The 23,462-nt window shown below is 43.8% G+C and overlaps 1 protein-coding gene across 11 annotated transcripts in view; it reads right to left on the bottom strand.

Annotated features, from left to right (window-relative positions):
* LOC114491624 (BTB/POZ domain-containing protein KCTD7) overlaps positions 1-23,462 on the bottom strand; it is a 94,306-nt gene that overhangs the window by 65,831 nt on the left and 5,013 nt on the right. For 4 of the 11 annotated variants that reach the window (XM_036020854.1, XM_028505721.2, XM_036020856.1 and 1 more), the window contains 2 exons: positions 22,066-22,244; positions 21,239-21,611 (listed from right to left, as the gene is read on the bottom strand). In XM_036020854.1, coding sequence (XP_035876747.1) covers positions 21,239-21,611; positions 22,066-22,244 — 552 coding nt within the window. Of the gene's footprint in view, positions 1-2,357; positions 2,907-3,008; positions 3,128-5,773; positions 6,027-12,305; positions 13,522-14,673; positions 14,988-17,256; positions 19,738-21,238; positions 21,612-22,065; positions 22,245-23,462 lie in introns of those variants that run through there. The other 7 variants (XM_036020860.1, XM_028505751.2, XM_036020858.1 and 4 more) reach the window with 7 other exon arrangements.

Raw genomic sequence — 23,462 nt, forward strand, 5'->3', positions numbered from 1 at the left:
AACAACAAAGGAAATACAAAAATAAAACACTTTCATTATGTATGTGTATTTTTAACGTTGAGGCACACGGAATATTATAAATATATCCTTGTGTAAAAATCCCCTAAACTCATTTTTCTAATTTAAAGTACAGAACAAATCACTGTAAATGTACTATAGTTGATTATTTATTCTGAATGCAAACTTACTAGACTTGCTTCAAAAATGATTCGTAAGATTTTTGTACAACTCCTTCTGAGTTGCCCTGTGCCGAGCACTGAGAGTGCTGCCAACCGCTCCTGAATGTGAGGCAGCACAGAATTTAGGGCCCTAAAGGCTCTTCCTACATGCCCGATTCAGACATGTCAGCAATCTCCTTGCTGTCACGCAAGGAAAATAAACAGCTTAGGACTCTCTTAGCGTATAAAAAATTTGCACATTCATGAACTCACACTTGTCATTTGGATCAAAGCTTCTGGCTTTTAACTTCATATATATCTAATTAATTGACTATAATTACAGTTCTTCAGCTAACAGAAACATGAAAAAAATGTTCATTATATGAAAAAAAAATGACACTTTCTGGCCAGATAGAAACTTTGTCAAAAGCAGGAGTCTCACTGGGTAATCTGAAAGCAGCACCATAAATGCACAGCCTTTCCTGAAAGCATGTTAGCCTTACCCAAATACCATGCAGATAAAATATGAGTTACATAATATTAAGTGTTTATTCCTGTTTATTCAATAAGTCTAGTTTATTATATCAAGGTATTCACACATATGAAACAACACAATATTTCTACAGTGCTTTATGAAAGAAATGAGCATTTAATAAGACTTTCAAAATGTTTAGCCTCTATTGTGAAACTTGTTTTTAGTGTGATAACTTTATTTAGGGGGTAAGAAGCCATTAATAGCATTTCTATTCTGAGTCACAGAACAGACAGGTATTGTATTATGCAGGTATTGCCTACATTTTAGGGATTGGTCATCTCTGCCGGAGATGTTTACCCTGCAACCAATAAAAACCCATGTGCCAAAAATCAAACTCACACTGTCAAGACTGAAATTCTATGTCTCTGGCTAGAGACTGACACAGTAAATCAAATAGGATCTTAGTTCTTCAGTATGTAGATATTAAAATAAGTTAAGTACTGATTGTAATTTTCCCACTGAACAATAACATCAGAAATCAATGACTTCTCATCGAGTCAACAGGTACTCATGAAACATCTGTGAACGCCCAACTTGGATTTAGAACACAGAATAGAATTCTTGTTTACAGAAGCTTAAAAATTAGCAGGGGAAGTCACTCATACATAAAGAATAAATGAATATGCAATTTAACTCAAACATTTAACAAGCAGAAAAGATTAAAATACAGGACAGCAAACACTATTGGGCACAATCCTCACCAGCCACATAGCAGCCTGTGTGTTAAGATCTACATAAAATTTCTTTTTAACTACACAATAACACTCTCTAAAACCCTTCCCTGGGTCTGTCATCATCAGATAAAGGGCCAAGCTCCAGAATCTCTGCCCCTACCTGTCACCACGCTCTGTCCTGCACTTTTTCACTTTTCAAAAACCACCTCCAAGTAGCCATTAGCCTCTTTTCCACCAGTTGCCCCATCCCCACATTCCCCGCCCCACTTAGTCTGAATGTTACTCATTCTTCCTGATACTCCCAGAAAGGTATTCCCTGATATCTTTCTTCACCCTCACACACTGCAATCTCTCGGGTGAGGGGGGCCACTTAAGGTGCTCTAACTTAGCTTACACTATTTACCACCTTGTATTCAAACTATTTTTGCAGTCTGTCTGTCTCTCTCTCCCCTCTTCCCTTCCAGTGCCCCTTCCTCCCCCTTTTTTCCCCTCCCTTCTAAGTTGGCTAACTTCTAGAGAGACGAAACATGATTGCTTCGAAGGTTAGTAAAAATTCAGATCCTGAACACTTCTTAATATTCCGCATAAGAACTAGTAACTCTTAAATGTTAACGTTATTTATTAAATGAACTAACAATGTAATGAAATCTTGCACCTCTGGCAGGCTTTCTTGACACAACTCCTTTAATTAATAGACTTTAAGAAGTTCTGAGTTTACTGAAAAAAGTACAACTATTTTTCTTCTCAAAAAACAAAACTCAAAGAAAAAGAGATCGAGAGCAAGCTCCCCAGGTGATGCTGTAAACTCGTACTGGCAAGTTTTCACATCTAATCTCAAGGACAACAGAGCCCACCAGCGCCCACGGACACACTTCCCAAACACCGGGCTTGGTCACCAGCGCTGAGACACCACCGGCTGTCTATGACCTACTCTCTAAAGCGGCTCTGTCCCTCCCTCCCTCGCTCCTAAACTTCCGTAAAGGGCATCACCTCTGCTCTCCTCCAAGACAGTTTGGAAGCAGGGACTTCTGCTCCTAACCACGGGTCCTCAATGACGGGACGAAAGTTAGATAGGACCAGTCTTCGAGTCTCCGCACCACAAAAGTCACCACTCCCCCACTCCGAGAGGTATCCCTCCCCAAGAACGACACGGGCTCGTGAAGTGCCGGCTCCCTGCCATCGCCGGACTGCGAAATGGGTCCGAGCTTTCATCCAAACGAATGCCCAAGGGCCCCAGGGCACGACACGACCCGCCGCCACTACAGGTGCCCCTTCTGACTCCGCGGGCCGAAGAGTGTGGAGGCAGCCGGCCAGAGGGAAGCCAACCTGCAAGCGGATGACCAGTGGCAGGAGGCGGCCAGGAAATGATAAGCGTCTGTCTGTCGGAGTTGGGTTGGGCCGTGGACAACTTGGCGACAAGAGCCTGACACCAGTAGGCTCAGCACTAAGAGGATTAAGGGGACCAACCAGGGCTGCGCTGCCGGGCCCGGGGTGGGACGGAGGACTATGGACTCCGAAGCGAACGGCCCGGCCGGGTGGACGGCACGGACAAATGACCAAAAGCCCCCGCCCGGTCGGCGCCGCCCACAGCCCGGAGCCAAGAGCAGCGCTGTCCTCGGTCCCCGTCCGTCAGTTCCATACCTCGTCCGCGGAACCTCCGGCGTCGAGACCGCCACTCTCCCCGCGTCGTTCCAGTAGTCCCGGCTCCGCCAGTCCACAGCCCGCCCTCACACCGGCCCACCCTCTCTCACGCCCCGCCTCCGGCGGCGTGAGCTCACGTCACGCACGCACAAACGTCACTTCCTGGGCCCTGGACTTTCCGTGGGAGGTTACCCTTGTTAGTTCCTGTGGAATCTGCGCTGGGTGGGGCGAGGCTCGGGCGAGGAGCGAATGATAGATTGCGCTGGTAATGCTGAAGGACCAGGTGAAAGTGGCGGCCTGGGACGCTGACCTTGAGCGTCCGGGAGCCAGCGGAGAAACGGGCGTTTCTCTGTCCTTGCTTCTGGGATCCCACTTGCAATAGCGTGAGGACAATTGCCTGCGCCTGGGTCGCTGAAGTAACGTGGAATGGGAGGCGCGAGGTTGTAAAGGCTCGGGAGACGAGTATTTGGCCCAGAAGATTGTGCCATCCCATAGGGTGTGAAGAATTCCATCCCTTCAGGGATCTTAGGCTTTTAAAAGTGATCAAATTAAAGGACCTTGAAGAGATTGGTTGATCTAGAAGCTGTTTTTTAGTACTTGAGCATAAGTGAGACTAAGAGTCATAAATGCAGTCTAGTTCGTGTAATTCCTATTTTAGGAATGTTGTGTTGGGAAACAAAATTCAAACGAGTAAAATTCGAATATCTAATTTGCTTTATACAGTGGTCCATGGGTAGAGCAGTATCTTATCTAGCTAACTAGAAAGGTGCTCTGAGGAGTTGTATAAAACGGAAGGGTTTTATAGGAAAAATGGTGGATGGAACAGGGGCGCTATTAACAAAAGAAAAGACAGGATTATTTTGGGGCCTGTACATCTTTCGGGAAAGAGAATGAGAAGAGATTTTATCATTAAGATTCCCTCTTCTTTCTATAAGGGATGGGGGATGGGGAGGGCCCTTGTGACAGATTACCTTACTGTTGCTGGACCAGAAAATTTTAGGCCAGATAATTGTTTCTGGGAGAGGTTGATACTGCAATTACATCAAGCAGACATTAAATCTACTTTGGTATCGTGGGCTTTTAGGACAAATGACATTATATTGGGCCTGTGGTTTTTACTTTTAATAGTTGGAAACAGCAGCTACCTTTGTATCCTGTGCCAAACGAACTCAAAAAGAGTGGAGCCTTTGGTTAGACAGATTTATTCAAGGGTCTTAGGGTTTGCAAATGGGATACACAGTGAGGCAATACCCAAAGTGTTTTGTAGAAGAAAGAAAGACTATGAGTTCTTGTAACAAAAAGGTACATTGAGAAGAATCAGTCCTGCATTCTTAGCATTTGGATTGACCTGAGATGGAAATCCTCTAGATGACTGGTGGTCTGAGTGATGGATGTCAGGTAGTCAGGATACATGACATTCTTTCCTTAGTTCAGGGGGTAATCAGAGGGTTATCTAAAGGTTCAATATATGTCCACCCATTAACTGGGAAGCTCAAAAGTTTAAGTTCCCAGGCTAGTTATGCCAGGGGGCACCCAGGGAAGCCAAGGTGTAATGGGGTGCACCAGGCCTCCCCCCAAAGAGGGGTTTTGTAACAGGGTCCGGAACTTGGGATGTCCAAGAATATAGAATATCCCCACCCCCAAAAGTCTGTCTGGTTGGGGGATGGGACACATGGAGCAGGGCCATTGAGAGTTATTTTGCATATCAATAATTACAGGCCAGCTTTATACCTGCTATGCAAAAATGGTTATTTTGTGTATCAATAATAGACTAGTCTTCCAACCTGAATAGAACCAGAAGGTATACATAACTTTGACCCATGACAAAACTGGGAGGCAGGTCCCCCTGGTTACAGTGCCTGTGTGAGAGCTTGGAGATGATTCCCTCCACACCACAGGGCCATACCTACCAGGACTTACCTTGGCAGCCCATAAAGGCTGAAAATGGGAGTGTGCTCGCTGGTGTAGCCAGTTGTGAGAGGAGTCAGAAATGGGGTTAGAGAGGAGGTTCCAGTCTGGGATTTATACCCAGGCGCAGCAGCTGTGCTGGATCTTAACCACAGGGTTCTGGGCACAGAGAGGATACCCCCTTGACCGTGTGGCTTAGGAAGCAGGAAAGCAAGAGGTAGCAGCCATTCAGAGCTCTCTCTTAGCAATTTGAAAGAATGCAGGAGAGACAATGCAGGACAATGGGAAACCATGCCAGAAGAAAAGGGGTGAAAGGACTCTTGCTAGTGGGCCATGAGGAGGTGCCACGTGGTTTTGGATTAAGAACTAGAGATCGCGGCAACATGGCTGATGGTGCTGGGATGGTGGGAGACGTGCCAGCCAAGCACAGATTATTGGGAGGAACCGGGAGTCCAGATGAGCTGCAGACTTATATTTCTTTTTCCTGAGAAAGGATACCCTTGACTGGCCTGGTTGGACAAGGGGAAGGTAGGATTGTGTATGTGTGTTTGTGGGTGTTTTAAAAGAACTTTGGGATTTTTAATGGCGACATTCTACCATTACTCTAAACCTGTCTAACTTGGAACAAATAGTTCCTTCACTTTTCACCAAACTCTGGCATTGAGAGCCATAATTCCTAACACACGGTGGCAGGCAAAGAACCCACAGTGACAGAGGGACCTCGGGGGAGGGGGCTTATTTCAATAACTGTACCTGGGCCCCCACCACAGGTTCTTTTCTGTCACAAGGGGAGGCCTCCACTGACCCAGGTCCTTGTCACAGAACAAGAAAGAATTCAAGAACATGAGTGTGACAGATTTATCAAAGCACAGTACATTTATTAAAGCCATAGTACGCACTTGAGAAGAGCAGGCAGTCTTGGAAAATGAGACATGCTGGGTGATGGGGTATGAGTGGAAGGTTTTTATTACACATGGTTGAGAGAAGATAGGGCAGTCCTCTGCTTCTGACACTGGTGGGGTGACTGCCTATGCCCCTCATCCTCGTCCCTTCTCTGCAGATATCAATTTGCGGGGCGGGGCGGGGGGCGTTCCTCTCAATTACAAGAAACTGAGGAGGAGAAAGCAGGGGAACAAGTGGTCAGTGAAGGTTGTGTCTGTGATGTTCTAGCTAAAATGGAGAAGGGGAGGGGCAGAGCTTGAGACCTTTATTCCCTGTTCTAACTTTACTGCCTCTGTTAAAAGAATCATTTACTCATGCCTCAACCTACTTGATTTTAGTAATTTAGCAGCTTGACTATAGTGACTCGATTTTATTTCTTCCCTCCATTTCTCACCTGGATACTACCTACGGCATAAAGTACAGTCACAATAGGAAAAAGAAGGGAAGGAGGAGGGAGGGAAGACAAGAAAAGAAAGAAGAAAGTAAAGAAAGAAGGGAAGGAAGGAAGAACCTTGTCTTGGAGATAGTCCTGGGTTGGAATCCCATCTTTACTAAATGCTGGGATTCTGGTGCTTTGACATCTGGGGTCTTGCTGACTCTGGAGAGACTGCCCCACTCCCAACCCCTAGCATTACCAATTCCTAGTAATAGTAAACAACTTGCCACCCAGCATGCTTTCAAATGCAAACCAAGGAACCCAGAGTTCACACCCACAGCAAATCCTTTCTTGGGTGCTCATACCCCAGGACACCAGCCACCCCAGGACACCAGCCACCCCAGGAGCAGGCACCAGACAACTGGGACAACCTCTCTGCCCCAGAGCTTGCTGAAATTATTTTGAATAGCCAATCCTAAACCCCTCTATCCCGCCTCACCCCGTCCTTCCATGGAAACCACAATAAAGGCTCTTGCCCACCCCCCCCCCATTTTGACCAACCTTGATCATTATTTGCAAACTGGAGATTGACCAGTTCCTCAAATTCTTCCTAAACACTGGAGGGTAGCAGAATATATCTCCCCAAAATATACCTCTTTAGCATAAGTTTCAGATGCTCTGAAAGCAAACTAGAAGTTATCCTTTTATAAGAGAATATATACTTATAAAGGAAATCTCCATTTATAAAGGTGTCTCCTCTGTAACTAGAAGAGGATGGCTCTAAATCACAAGAGACTCATCAAAGTGATGATAAAAGAGGGCAGATAGCTAGCATTTGGGTTTTGTCCTTTTGAAATTTCTGCATATGTTCTTGATAAGCACTATCTGGTGATGAGCCTTGACCAGAGGAAAAAGAGGACCAAAACCTTAAGGCCAACTATGAAGTCTGAGAAGACACGCAAGGAGCTGAGGATTAAGTACACCGTTCCCTCTCTAGCACCAAAAAGCCACCACTGCTGGGTGAACAAGAAGAAACAAGAAGGGGCGGTGCACTGGGGTTTTCCAGGAGGCTCAAAAGCTGAAGAAACAAGAAAAGGGACTTAAAAGCCGCAACAGCCTGGAAACTAGGCCAGACAAATGCAGAGAGCCCTCCCAAAGGTGGGGCAGAGGGAATGAAGGAAAACCAGTAAGTCTTGTTAAAGTTAAAAAAAAATGAAAGCAAGAGGAAAACTAAAAAAGGAGTATTATGGAAGCTAAGGGAGAAAGAAAGCCAAGGGGTTGGTCAAAAGAGATTCCATAGAAAGGTTAGATATGATGAATCTACCCAACAAAAATGAAAACATTAATTGAAGTGGTGAAAACACCCTTGTCTTGTTCCTGGTCTTAGTGAAAAAACTTTGTCTTTGACCATTGAGTATGATGTTACCTGTGGGTTTTGTATATATAAACTTTATCGTGTTGAGGTAGTTCCCTGCTATTCCTAGCTTATGGGGTATTTTCATCATGAAAGGGTATGAAATTTTTTTAAAGTTAATTTACTTTTTTATTGTAAAATATATATAATTTTATAATATATATTATATAATTATATATATAACTTATATAATATATATAATAAGATTTACCTGCAAAAGAATGAAGTTTGTCCCTTGTCTAACACCATGTACAAAAATAAAATAGATCAAAGACCTAAATGTGAGTGATAAAATTTAGAATAAAATACAAGAAATTATTTGGCAATAATTGCTTAGATATGACAGCAAAGGCATAGGTAATAAAAGAAAAAAAACAGACATGTTGGATTTACCAAGATTAAAAAGTTTTGTGCCTCAAAGGCCACAATCCACAGAGGAAAAAGGCAACTCACAGAATCTCACAGAATAGAACAAAGAATTTGCAAATCACCCATCTGCTACGGGAAAGTTATCCGGGTTATATAGAGAACTCCTAAAACTCCACAGCAAATGCAGGTTCCATAAGATGTCTTTCCATTTTTTTACTTCTTTAAGAAATGTTCAGTAGTTTTCAGTGTACAAATCATTCACCTTAAGTTAATTCCTAAGTATTTTATTCTTTTTGATGCTATTGTAAAGGGAATTTTTTGATTTCCTTTTCAGATTGTTTGTTGTTAGTGTATAGAAATGCAACTGATTTTTGTGTGTTGCTTTGTATCTTGCTATTTTCCTGCATTTATTAATTCTAAGAGTTTATTCCATGTGTGTAGAATCCTAAGGGTTTTCTACATAGATTATATTATCTTTGAACACAGATGATTTTATTCCTAATTTGGATGCCTTTTTTTCCTTGCCTAGTTGCTCTGGCTAGGACTTCCAGTACTATGTTAAATAGAATGGGCAAAAATGGGCAACCTTTTCTTGTTCCCGGTTTTAGTAGGAAAGCTTTCAGTCTTTCACCACTGAGAATAATGTTAGCTGTGGGTTTTTCATTTGTGTCTTTCTTAGGAGGTAGTTTCCCTCAGTTCCTAGTTTGTTGAGAACTGTAGTCAAGCTGCTAAATTACTAAAATCAAGTAGGTTGAGGCATGAGGAAATGATTCTATTCTTGTTCTGAGGCAGGAAACTTAGAACCTGGAAGAAAGGCCTCAATCTCTACCCATCCCCTTCTCAGTCAGTCTAGCTAAGGATTTGTCAATTTTACTGTCCTTATATATATTTTTTAAGATTTTTATTTATTTATTTTTAGAGGGAAAGGGAGAGAGGGGGGAAAGAAACATCAGTGTGTGTGCGTGTTTGCCTCTTGTGCGCCCTGTACTGGGGACCTGGCCTGCACATGCCCTGACCTGGAATCGAACCCATGACCCTTTGGTTTGCAGGCTGGTACTCAATCCACTGAGCCATACCAGCCAAGGCTGTCAATTTTGCTGTCCTTTTAAAGAACTAAGTTTTAGTTTTGATGATTTTGATGATTTTCTATATTCTCTTGTTTTCCTATTCTGATTTCATATATCTCCTCTCTTATTTCCTTATTTCCTTCATTTAGCTTTGGTTCAGTTTTCTCTTCTAATTCCTTTAAGATATATAGTGAGGTTATTGATTTAGGATCTTTTTTGAGATCTTTTTTAATGCACTGTTTTCACTGCATTCCTTAGGTTTTGTATATTGTTTTTATTTTCATATTTCTCAAAGTATTTTCTAACTTCCCATGTGATTTCTTCTTTGACCATTGGTTGTTTAACAGCCTATTTTTTAATCTCCACATTTTTGTGAATTTTTCTTGTGTAACTGATTTCTAGTTTCATTCCATTGTGATTAGAATAGATTTTGATTTCAGTCTTTCAAAATTTAAGACTTGTTTTGTGGCCTAACAAATGTTGTAGCCTGGACAGTGTTCTCTGTACACTTGAGGAGAATGTATAATCCATTATTGTTGGGTAAAGCATTCTACACGTTTGTTAGGTCTGATTGGATTATAGGGTCGCTCAACTACTCTCTCCTTATTAATCTGGTCTCTGGTTCTAGTTATTATTGAAAGTAGGATAGTAAAGTCTCCAACTATTATCATAGAAATATCAATTTCTCCCTTAATTCTGTCCCCTATGGCTCTGTTGTATGTGTATATATACTTATAATTGTAATATCATCCTTGGATTCAGTTCTTTTCAGTGTTTAATGTCCTTCTTGTCTCATAACCACTTTATATAAAATCTGTTCTGTCTAGTAATATAGCCACCTCAGCTATCCTTCAATGTTTGCATGGATTTTTTTCATCCTCTTACTTTCAACTCCTTTGTAACTTTGTATGTAAAGTGAATCAGACAGCCTATAGATGGAATGTTTTAGAAAATACATTCTGCCAATATCTATCTGGCTTTTAATTGGAAGTAATTGATAATAAAATTACTAATTCTTTATTTCCGCCATTTTGCCACTTGTTTCTTATGTGCCTTATCTGTTTTTGTTCCTCAATTCACCCATTACTGAATTTTTTGGTATTCAGTTGTATATCTGTAGCCTACCATTTTGATTGCCTTCTTTCATTTTTGTGTATATTTAGTGGTTACCTTGGTTTGTCTGATGTTTTTTCATGATTAGACCCAGGTTATTCATTTTTGACCAAAACAAAAAAATCACAGAAATAATGTTGTGTCCTCAGGGCAAGATAGGTGGTGCCCATGACGTTGGTGTGTCCCATTTGGCTAATGTCGACTTTGGTTACATGATTAAGTTTGAGTCTTTCAGGTGTCTCCACTTTAAAGTTACTATTTTTACCTTTATAATTAATTAGTGGTTTGTATGGGAATACTTTGACACTATGTAAATATCCTGTTTTTCTTTAAAATTTTACCAATTAGCTTTAAAATCCATTGATGATTCTTAACTAGTCAGTCATAAGGGTTGCTAGACAGTGGATATTTTCTAACCCTGTCATTCCTTCTGTATTTCTTAGCTGAGATTTTACTCTAATTAAGAATTTTCTTTTCTACCTCTTTTTATAATTACTTGTGTAAAAATGAAAACATGTATTCTTATTTTATTCAGTGGGTTATAATACATTACTATAGTTTCAAACTGTAATGTGTGCCTAAGACAGGAATTTTAACTTTATACAATATTGAGTCATTATTCCTAGCAGCAACTAGATTGGATGAATTCCACTCACATTATGGCAGGTAATCTGCTTTACTCAGAGGCCACTGATTGAATGTAAATCTCATGTAAAAATACTGTTACACAAACATCCAGAATAGTGTTTGACCAAGTATCTGAGCACCATGACCCAACCAAATTGAAACAAAATTATCCATCATAGACCTGACTGGTGTGGCTCAGTGGATTGGGCATCATCCTGCAAACCTAAAGGTCACTGGTTTGATTCCCAATCAAGGCATCTGTCTGGGTTGTGAGCCAGGTCCCTGGGTGGGAGGGTGTGAGAGGCAACTGATCTATGTTTCTCTCAAACATCAATGTTTCCCTTTCTTTTTTTCTCCTTCCCTTCCTCTCTCTAAAAATAAATCTTCAAAAAAATTAACCACACAACTATATCCATTACCAACTTGACACCCATATGCATCTCTGTAAATCATACTTAATCTCCATATTTAATCTCTTTATCTGGTGGGGTGACCCAAACTTTCATTCATGAAGGGTGATTATCCTGCCCACATGGAGTTGTAGTTTTCCACTGATTTTAATCACAAGACATGGTAACACTAAGATGCCCTAGGTCTCCTGTCCATATACTGGAAAGTCATTTGACAGACCTTGAATGAGCACTTTTCCAGGTGGTTTTAAGCATTGGGATAAAGTTGTGAATAGAGACAAAATCTCTGCCCTCAGGGAGCTTTTTTTATTAAACCCTTACCTGAGGAAATGTCTAATTGATTTGAGTAAGAGGAAGGAAGAGAAAAATCAATTGCTTCCCATATGTGCCCCAACTGAGGATGGTACCTGCAACCTAGGTATGTGCTCTGACCAGGAATTGAACCTGCAACCTTTTGGTGTACAGAAGGATGCTTCAAGTAACTGAGCCACCTGGCCAGGGCTCAGGAAGCTTATTTGAAAGGAAATAGACATAAGCAAAAAATAATTACTATTGATGTCACTGAGTATGTAACATGTAAATTTGTGAATGATTTCAAAATACATCCTGAAGGTGGATTCAAGTATTGGTGATGGATTGCAAGTAGTAGGTGAGGTAAGGAGGGGAGTCAAAGATGATGCTCAAGTTTTCCTTGACTGGGTGGATGGTGGTGACATTTCTTGAGACAGAGAAGATGAAATGAGGAAGATATTTGGGGAGGGGAGGGGAAATAAGGAATTCCACCTGGATGTATTAAGTTTGAGGTGGCTAACATATTTCAGTGGCAGTATTGAGCAGGTCATTAGGTGCATAATTTGAGGCAGAGGAAAGAAGGCTGGGCAGGAGTATAACTTGGTATTTGTCTGCATATAGATGATGTACCAGTTATTGTCTCTTAGCTCCACTTCATCATCTCAGCAAAAATTGGGTTGGGACCTTTGAAAATGTTTCCTTTGCCAATGAACATATTAAACCTTGGTTAGTAGAGACCACTGGTGAAAGATTGCAAGAGGGAAGATATTTTCCTTTTTGGTTCAGGTGTCCTTGCTCAGAGCTTCTCCAGCACCCAGCTCCTGCAGTGCATGCTTGTCAGCACAAAGAGGCCAACAGCTTGCCCCAGCTCTCCCCTTGGGTTTTTTAGTGGAGTGCCTCTGGCAAGACAGTTCCCATGAACAGATTTCCCCCACACCCTCCAGGGTAGTTTTCCAGCAAGTTCCAACAGCACAGCACTCCCTGTGACTTTTCTGCCATTCATTGAGCCATGGTCATGCCCTCTCCAAAGAGGTCTGAATGTCAGCTCAGGCTGTTCTTTCCTGGATCCTCTATCTCAGCCCTAAGGGTAGTGTCTGTTTCTTATATGTGCTACTCCTATATTCTTTATAGTTTTCGCTACTCTTCATTAGTCAATTCATCGTTACTCCAATACCATTATAATTGTTCTTTATATTGAAGATATAAATTGTTCAAATTAGTGAGCTGTTTTTTTACTCCTAATACAAATAACTCTAAATATAATTCAGGCAAGATCACCCAAGGAGACACAATAGGTTGCTATCTTGGATGTAAAGTACCAAGAAGTCTCTAGGTTATTTTTCCATTTTGAATGGGTGAGGAAGTAAAGACACAGGTGAGATGAAAATAAGGTGGATCAGGAGCATGCAAGTAGTTTGTTCTCCTGGCACACCTCTCGGCCACTGTAGGGGGATACAATTACTTTTTGTATCCACCTTCAGAAGCTTGGTTTCGGCTGGCCTCTGCTGCCAGGGAGTCCTGCCTGCAGTTTGCAGTGGCTTCTCTCTGTCAGCTACAACCAAAGCAGGAATTCCTCTGCTGGCTTCTTGGGCTCTGGCATATGTAATGAAGCATCTTCTGAAGTCAAAATGTTTGAAACACATAGCCAGCCTTCACCGTGTGGACCAAGCTTCCAGTTTTACCTTGACAGCTCCAGGCTGTTGTAAACAGACATCCCTGAAGGGGTTCTTTCAGATGTTACCTCTAGACCTTGAATCTGTTGATATCGCAACTCTTAGATCCACAAGCGTTGTTGGCCTTGGCCAGTACCAGCATCAAGGAGATGTGTTGTAGAAACAAGGGACAGACATTGTCTATGCTTGTGCCTCCTTGTGACACTACCAAGGTGTTGAAGGTGCCCTGGTGGTGTAAGACCAGGGTAGGAGAAAAGATGCGCAGGGTTTGCAGCTATTGGAATGCTGGGTCCTTAGCGAGGGAGGATCGGGGAACCCACCTCCTAAAACGACAGAATGGTCAGGTGAGGAAGCTGAGGGTCATGAACCAGTACTGCCTATAAGACCCAGACACCTGAAAAGCCTTTCACCTAAATGACACTCTTGTGTCATACCTTGGTTGGACTTATCTGGGAATTCCACATCCGACCTTAATCCGCAAATTCAGGTTAACCCTTGGGTGCTGCTGCCAAAAAGGGATCAGGGTAGTCATCCCAACAGGGAAGTCACTGACAAGGGTTCAGAATCAGATGGTAAATCCCACCCCATGGTATCCTCTGGGCTAAAGGCCCGGCTAAGGGAAGTGGCGGAATATTCCTGCAGGTGACTACAGAGCGGACTCAGTGTCCTGTCTCTCTGGACCAGTGGGTTTCCAAATAGCGCTGCACTTTGAAGAATAATGTTAGGCAGCTGGGTGGAACGTTCCCTGAATATGCCTGGAAGCAGATACGTTCTGTCTTGATGTGGGAGTGCTAAGTGAATAATGCCACCCTCATTTCAGCTAAGAGTGATGTGGTCAGCCACCAGGGAAGTTCGTATTTTTGTTAGGTAAACTCGGTTTTCGGGTCAAGTACTTCAGTTCCCTGCTCCTGGGGTGGAGGAGGGTGAAACCAACTTGTCTGCTCAGTGGGTCCTGTGGGTATCCTCTACTGCACCTGTGGAGGTGGATACAGAGCTTAGAGAGGGGCTAAGAATGCTCTCTGAAACCTAGCAGGCCAGATGAGAAAGCTGAAATGGAAGGCCAGGGATCCCAATGCAAAAAGCACTTACTCACCTGAGAATAAGAGGCACAGGGTCTCTGCCACAGCTGGCTACCAGATGCTAATGATACATGGCCGGAAGTGGCCAATCAGCTATGACATGCTGAAGACAGGGCAGTCAGGAGCAGAGGGAGGAGGTGGAAATGACGTTGTGTGAGAAGGGGAAGCAAGTATCCACAACGTGCACATGTGTAGTGGGCCCCTGGGCAGACAATTAGCCAAGGTGCAGCTGGCGATCAGGTGTAATGCTGAGAAACACACTGATAAAGGCATGTATAGAGGTTGATACACACTTAAGCCCACTCATGACACCATCCCACTCCCTTTACAAAAATGACAAATGTGTAAGATTTGACCCAACTTGTAAGTTTCTTCTAATGGACGTCAAGCTCCAAGTTTTGTGGTATGTTGGGGTTTTATTTCTTGATTTTAGTAATAACTAAAAGAAGTATGGGCACGTTTATTCCAAAGATCTGCCAGAGCCAGGTCACCTGGTGAGATCCATGACACAAGAAAACATCAGGGTCTGTAATACATTAGATGTCTCTGAAGGTCATGGCTTGAAGGGTGTAAATCAGGCTGCTACTGAGATCCCAGAATGCTAGAAAATGTGCATCATAACCTGACTGTGGGACCCCTTGTGAAGTGCTTCTGGATGGCTCAAGAGGGTTCAATCCAAAGTCTTCCTCGCAGCTGTGTTGGAATTCTTCCTGGTATACAACAGTCCTCTTCCTGCTAGGTGGTTCAAGGAGGTGAAATCTCTGATCATGTCAAGTGTGTGAGGGAGAAGTCCTTAGTGGCCCCCAAAATGGAAATGCCCTGTTCCTAAGGCTGCATTTACTGCAATTTTGTGTAGAGGGTGAGGGGACATTTTGGAGGGAAAGGTAAAAGTTTGATAATAGCCCTGTCCATTTTTCCTTGTATTTAGATTTTAGAAGTTATTCCTCTAAAGGGAAAAAGGAAGTACCTAATGTTCACAGCTAGTAAGATCACTGTAGAAATGACTAGAGAAGGGGGGGAAAAAAGCACATAATTACTCTTGCTCTGAACAAGAGCTACCTTCATTGGCATCCTATTCGTACATGTACTTCACTTAGAAGTTATGTTAGAAATAAAGTTTAGTAAAATAAACCAAAGAAAGACAAATACCATAGCATTTCACTTACATGGAATCTAGAAAACTGAATGAATGAACAAAACAGAAACAAACTCATAGACAGAACAAATGGTTGCCAGATGGGAAGGGTAAGGGTGGAGTGGAGAAGCAGAAGGGATTAAGAAGTACCTATTGTCAGCTGCCAAATAGTCACAGGGATGTAAAATGCAGCTGAGGAAGTGTGCTCACTGACATCGTAACTACACATGGTGTCAGGTGGGTGCCAGATTTCCTGAGGATCGCTTCATAAGGTGTATAACTAGCTAACCACTATGTTGTACACCTGAAACTAATATTGAATGGCAACTATAAGAATTTTTTAAAAGCATAAGCATAAACCTTGACTTTAAAAAAAAGTTTAAAATTGTTTCAAAAATAGAGAAAACTAACGTACATGGTGGGAGAAACACAATAGTAAGGAGTCAAAGGACAGCAAGTTAAGTAAGAGCCAAAGGAACAGGCTGTAAGTTAAGCAGAGCAAAACGAAAAAGTGTGTAAAGCCAGCTGAAAGGTCATCATCTTCAAAATGACAACAAAGGACACACAGGCACCTGGAGTCCAAGGGCCATGAGCCCCAAGTCAGGCACCTGATGTCCCCTGAGCTAAACTAGAGTCTCCCACTCAATGATTCTCTCAACCTACCAGGGGTCCCTGAAGAAGGGCCATGACCCTGGGTGCACCTCCCAAGGTCAAGCTGCACAGCCTATGTGTGTGGTTAGTCCTGTAGGCTGCACGAGTTGGATTCCCTTGGGCTGTCTCAGATTATCCCACCACACCGTGTCCAGCCAGGGAGTCTCCACCCCGGCTGCTACGTCATCCTCCACTATTGGGGGCCCCATCTATCTCAATGCTGCAGGCTACCTAAGACCACATGTCTAAGGAAATTAGTATTCCTTCTAGAGTATTTGCTTTGCAAATCTTTATAGGTTAGGCAGGGTGAAACCCTGAGCCTCAGAGGTGGGACAGTGAGCTGCCAGGCGGAAGGGAGGGATCTGCTGGCGAACACCCATGAGGATTTCAGAAAAGGGCTCTGAGTTTGCATCCCAGCTCTGCCACTTACTGCTTATATGCCCTCAGGGAAATTGTACCTCTTCAGTTCCCAATTTGTAAGATATTATCAGTGTATTATTACTATGTGAGTGTTGTACAGTAATTAGGTCAGGGAATACATTTGGCACAGATGCTACGGTGTTTTTGTTTAAAAGCTAGAATAACCAGAGATTTAAGGGAAGCAGTGGGAGGGTGGCACAGCTGCCCAGCACTGCAGAGCTCCCCTTTCTGGGTGAATCCATGACGTGACTCCAAGGGCATCCTGATGAGGACACTCATTAGCCAGGAAGGTGTCAAAACTGCACTTTCAGAGGAAGCGCAACTGATACCCATTTTCCTCAAGGAAGGGTCTTAACTCACGTACACTTAGAGCCACTCATCTCCCCTGCAGTAAAAAGTGGTGATCCAATAGGAGGGATGTCTGTCAGAGCTACTGACACAGTTGTGAATTGTCCAAGTGACTGTGCGGCTACGCCATCGTCTTCCCCCGGAGCCCTCTCAACAGAAGAGGGCAGAGCTGTTTGCCTAGGCACACTCCTCCCTGGAACACAGTCAAGGCTGGAGCAACCACAGAAGGGGCTCCACAGGCCCATCCCCTTTAACTTCAAGTCAGGGCAGAAGTTCCTCTGCTAATCTCAGGGAAGAGCCTGTTTGTTAAGTGTGGCACCCCTAAACACACCACAATTTAAGAAGAAATGAACACATGTTTCCTAGCAAAGTGAGGGGCCAAGGAGGGATGAGAGTAAGTCTCAAAAAAAGAAAGGCACAGCACCCAGGTTCTCATTGTCGACTTTAATGCCACGGGAGGGCATGGCGGCTCCATGCACCAAAGTGCTTACAGACAGTAATGGAAGAACACGGGAAGTGTTTACTGTGTACAGAAACCCAACACTATACAGAAGACAATGCATTTGGGGACCTCCCACACTCCAGAGGCAACTGCCTGTTACTACACCCAGTCTTTGTTCCCACCTCCTCCAGCCCCCTGCCAACCCACCCTTCCCCCCATTAACATGTATACATATGTTTCTTCCAGGGTTCCAAAAAGTGCTTCTCCCACCCCAGCTCCCAGTACTCTGCCTCTGATGAATAAAGCCTCTCTCTCTTAAGGATCATGCATGAGGCAGGGACCACCTTCCTGAAAGAGCCCCAGCAAAAATGGTGCCCAAGAAAGCTTAATCACTTATATCAGAATTAGGAGGTATGCAGGAGGATGATATTTGAAATTCTAACCAGGATCAAAATGCTCAGTGGGAATGGTTTTTGTTCCATTGTGTATCAACCTCTTTAGGATCCAGCTGAGACCAAGATCACACACTGAGGCACACCCCCACCCACTTTGTGGCTTGCAAATGTCCATTTCCTAGTCCTCTAATGAGCAACCCAGGACAGGAACATTGTTAACACCTGACTAGCTTGAGGCACAAGGCTCCCACAGCTCCCAGAACATCCTAAACTCCAGGAAGAAAGAATGGAAGCTTTTCAGAGCACAGCTGACTGCTTTCCAAACAGTAAACACTGGACAGCCTGGTGAACTTACTTTACCTACTAGAGGTAAAGTAAGGATGGTATTGATTCTTCTATTTAGAGCGTTACCCACAGAAGTCCTCTACTGGTGTGATATAATGTATTTCATGTGGTTTTGTTTCCATCTTTTTTGTTGCCATTAGTCCTATCCCCTAAAACTTTCACCTCCCCAGTCAGTGAGCATGGAACCTGGGAGAAAAGGTGCTCAAAATCAAAAGGGAAGAAGCTCCAGAGGCAGGCGCTTTGACCCATCGATAACCACTGGGCTGTCTCACAGCAGGATGAATCTAGTCCCTTGTCAGGATGAGAGAGAAGCATTCAAGCTTTGGAACCTTCCGTCCTGATCCAACCCTTCTAACACTCTGGGCTGGCCATTTAGAGGTAAAAAGGGATCTGACGGGGAGAAGCCACTTCCTCAGAGACAACCTGCGTTTGGAGGGCACTGCCACAGCCCGCTACATCCAAAAGCACTCTGAAGACTGGTCTCGGCTTCTTATAAGAGAAGGGCCAAACCGGGCCACTGAATTCTTTGACTCCATTTAGAAGGGGCTCTAAGCTGGATACCAGTGTCCCTGCTCTTCCTGGTCTACTGGCCGAGAACCTCACTTCCCCACAGATGGCACAGAGCACACTACCTTGAGGACATCACAGGGGGACAGAGAAACAGGGGTGTCTCTAGGGAGAAGCACAGGGACAGCATCCCTGTAGCCCCAAGAAAGTCTTCCAGAGCCTGTGTTTGAGCAAACCTGCGTTTCCTCAAATACCAGCCACTCCCAGTCCTACATGTACAGGCTCTAAAAAACCAAGCACTGTGATGTGCTGTGCTGGGGGTAGGAGGAGAAGGGGCATCGAGGCCAGGTTACTGAAAGCAATGGGCTTAATTATGTGCTCTCTACTCACACTCACTTTCTCCTGAACAGCTTGCCTCAGTGTCTGTCAAAACATGAACTTGTAGTAGGCAGTGACACCAATCAGAGCAACTTAAATGAAAGACTTTACTGTTAGAACAAGGCAAGAGCTGTGCTGTTGGGCTAAAGCTGAAGCAGGGACATCAGCTCCAGGAAAGCACACCCATTGTGGATGAGAACAGTAGAGAGAACACATATCTCGGAACCAGCACAACTAACTGTACTTTCCTTAGATCCCAGTCTATACCTCTGCTCCCCTCATACAAGAATACAATACAAGAGTGTAAAAACATGCCCTGGAATCTCCGTTCCCACACAAGGGTCAGGAGGTCACTGCCCCAGGAAGGAATTCAGCCAAGGTCCCAGGGTTGGACCTTCTCTTCCTCAGAAGGATGAAGACATTTTCGGTTGCTTCTTCCCTACCTTGCCAATCTGTTCTTGTAAGGCTGAGACCAGTGAGGCTGTCCTCGCTAGCTTTTCACATCTAAAAAACTCTCCCTATGTGAACAGCTGGAAATGGTCAAGTACGACATGAATACAAGGAGAAGCCCTTACTGCATGCAGCACACAAGTGTCACATTGTCATTACTGGTGCTGTAGTCTTCCTCTAGGAGATGCATGTCCACACCCTGACTAGCTGCCCGGGCTGCAGATAAAGCAAGAAGAAAATGCAGTGGGAGCAGACCCTTGCAGACCTTTCTCTCTCTGAAATATTAGCAGTAAAACATAACAGGGGTTTGCTGCTGTCTTTCTACAGCTCCAGGGATAGCTGTGCCTCTCACCCAGCCCTTTCTTTACTTCTTCAGGACAGACTCTCTACTAGAAGCAGAATGTTAGTGGGATAAAGCAAGGTTTAAGAAGAGGAAGGGAGGAGAGGGAGATATAAGGGGATTAAATGGTAACAGAAACAAATACAATAAAGATTAAATTAAAAAAAAAAAAAAAGCCCTGGCTGGTGTCAGTGGATTGAGTGCCAGCCTGCAAACCAAAAGGTAACTGGTTCAATTCCCAGTCAGGGCACACGCTGGGTTGTCTGCCAGGTCCCCAGTAGGGGGCGCAGAAGAGGCAACCACACACTGATGTTTCTCTCCCTTTCTTTCTCCCTCCCTCTCCCTCTCTCTAAAAATAAATAAAATCTTTTTTTAAAAAAGAGGGGGTGGTTCCACTATGTTGTATAGCTGAAACTAATACAAAATAATATAGAATGTAAACTGTATTGAAAAAAAATAGTCATGGAGATCTAAAGTACAGCATAGGGCATATAGTCAATAATATTGTAATAACTATGGTATTATGTGGGTACTTTGTAAGGTAGGTAAATGTCTAACTACTATGCTATACATCTGAAATTGATTTAATATTGCATGTCAACTGTAACTGAAAAATAAAAAGAAATTTTTTTTAAAAAAGAGGGGGTCCCCATCAAGGAGGTTCACCACAAACTGGATTCTGACAGATGAAACAGCAGCCAAGGGGGTATTCTGGGCCTCCAGGAAGGATGTTACATCTCAAGGATAACAGATGTAGATATCTGTTACCTTGTGCCTCTGAAATTTATAAGCCAGCCCTCTGAGAGGATAACCCTTCGCGCAAGGAAGGTTGGTGGAACATAGGAGAAGCTGAGGCCCAAAGCAGGGCTGTAAACATTGTGCTTTTCTAAGGCCAACCTGGTATATGTTTTGGCAATTATAGTTACATCTCCAAAAAGTGGTGAATATGTTTCATGAGAAAAAGAGTCTTTCACATCTTAAAACAAAGCATGGAACTATTCTTGGGGAAGAGGGAGAGGAGACACTCCTTCCTCAGCCAGGGACTGTGGAGTGGCTACTTGGATAGATCCCCCATCATGTTCTATGTTTAAACCCATACACTGAGCACAAGGAAGGAACAAGGAAGGAATGCCTGAACAGGGTTCAGGAAGTGATTATACCTAAATTATTTTGATAATGTGGTTCTAAAAAGGGCAGACACTCTCTTGCAAGGTCAAGAGAGTGACAAAACCTCTCTGCACTTCCTAGCCGAGCCCTAGCTAGCCAGACCCCACTGGCCTCAGGAAAAGACTGTCGTGTCTGGAGGAAAGGCCAGGTGAGTGCAAGTACCAAGTCCCCACTGGCCACAGCCCTAAGCCTGACCCCAAGGAACGGCAGGGGAGACTAACGCTGCTGCACCTCCGCCCACTGGAGCTGTGCCTCTGGACTCAGTCTTCCCCTCTGTCAGCTCTGAGCAATCAGTAGCCCTTCTAGGGATCGGACTCCCAGAGCCACTAAGGGGAAAGGACACCTTCCCTGAAGGGACTCTATTCCCTACCCCGACTACTCACCACCATGTGATCTTGAACTCATAGATGGGGCGCTTGCAGTAGTAGTGGTTGATGAGGTGTTTGTCACACACCCCAATGCACTGGTGGTCCACGATGAGGCCCTGGGCTGAGAGGTCTGTGACCAGGCAGTGCAGCAGGTCATAAACATCAGCCACAGCCTCCCAGGGCCCAAAAGACACATCCACTTCACAGTGGTGCTCAAACAGCTGCCCGTCACTCTCGCTCCGCTCAAAGCGCAGAGAGTTGAGAAGTGGACACTCATAGGGGGTGATGGGCATCTCCTCTTTGAAGACACAGACCTTGAGCTTGGCAAAGCGGGCCTTCCGCTGTACTGCACGCAGCCGGGCAATCTCCACAATCCGCTCCAAATGGTCTATGGGGTTGAACACAGCAGCCATCACTGTGATGGGGGTTGGCAGACGGGGAGTGGGGCAAAGCAGTGGGAAGGCACACACAGGCCAAGTGACAGCAGGATCCAAGAGGGAAGAGACAGATTCCTGGGGGAAGGGACTCTGTGGGCCTACGCAGGATAAAGACTTAAAGAGGGATCATGGTTCTCTACCGCACAAGGAAACCAAGGGGACAGATGGGGACTGTCCGTTTGAAATGTGATTTGACAACCATCGCAGGCAAGGCAAGCCCTCCTGAACCTGTATCTTCCCAGTGTGACCAAGAGGGAAGGACAGAAAGGGAGTGGGATTTTCTCCCTTCTTGAGTAATACATGTGAACCCTGGACTCACTTGTTCTGGTGGAGAGCTAGGCACTGACAGATGCCTTGCGATCCTCCTTCCCCTCCCCTTACTGTTCTGGTCAGCTGACCCCTCACCTTTGTAATAGGGCATGAGCCCCAGAAAGGCTTGGCGCACTTTCTCCCCCTTCAGTGGCTGCATGTTCTCCAGCTGCTCCAAGAGGGGCCCGATGGCGTAGTATTGGGCCTCTTTGTACACAGCCCGCACACGTTCCCGGGGCGGCAGGTCCCCTGAGCGCAGGAAATTCAGCACATCTCTGAGCAGGAAGAAAAGGGTGTTGGTAAGAAACAGCTAAGGGAACTGGGCAGCGCCACATAGTGGTTAGAGCACAGAACCTGGAACCAGAACGCCAGCCATGTAGCCTTAGGTAAGTAAACTTAACCTTTCGGTGCCTGGATTTTCTCATCTGTAAAATGGGGGAAAATAAGAAAACTACTCCATAATGTTAGCAGGATTAAATGAACTAGTATATAAAAAGTGCTTAGAAAATACCTGGCACAGAGTAAGTCCTCCATAAGTGTTAATAGTTCTTTTTAGCTGTATCATTATTATAATTACAATTATTACTAGGTATATTCTATATTATTATTAAGTGTATATAGGAATAATGAAAAGACATTACTAGCCTCTTAATACACAGGGTGGGGCAAAAGTAGGTTTACAATTTTGAGGTTATACAATTGTAGGTTATACAATTTTGTATAAACTGTATACAAAACACAGTTTATTCTTGTGTTATTATTTACCATTGTATTATTTTCTATACAAACAATTGTAAACCTACTTTTGCCCCACCCTGTATATATTTTAATTGAGGTAAGTAATATTCAATAAATGGATGGACATACCCATACAATTACCACCTAGCTCAAGATATAGAACATTTCCATCTCCTTCCATTTTCCTCATGCCTCTTCCCAGTCACTTCTTCAGAGGCAACTACTCTACTGATTCATTTTGCCTCTTTTTTTTATTGATTTGAGAGAGAGAACACCAATTTGCTGTTGCACTTACTTATGCATTCCTTGGTTGATTCTTATATGTGCTCTGACCAGAGATTGAACCCACAATCTTGGCCTAGTGGGATGATTCTCTAACCAACTGAGCTACCTGGCCAGGGCTGATTTATCTCCTCTTGAAATTCATATAAGTAGAATCACACAGTATGTTCTCTTTTGTGTCTGGCTTCTTTCCCTCAACCTAATATTTTTGATATTTATCTTGTGTGTAATAGTAGTTTGTTGCTTTGTATTGCTAAGCAGCATACCATTATATGGATATATGTACTATAACTTATTTACCCATTCTCCTGCTAATGGACATTAGGACAATCTGGGGCTCTTAGGAGTAAAGCTGTGATAAACATTCCTTTATAAGATTTGCTGTGAACACATGCACGTTTCTCCTAGGTAAATATTAGTAGACTTGTTCGGTCATGGTGATGTTTAACAAAGTGATTGTAGTGTTTTACATT

The sequence above is a fragment of the Phyllostomus discolor genome, chromosome 3 (genome assembly GCF_004126475.2).
Source record: "Phyllostomus discolor isolate MPI-MPIP mPhyDis1 chromosome 3, mPhyDis1.pri.v3, whole genome shotgun sequence".
Classification (NCBI taxonomy): domain Eukaryota; kingdom Metazoa; phylum Chordata; class Mammalia; order Chiroptera; family Phyllostomidae; genus Phyllostomus; species Phyllostomus discolor.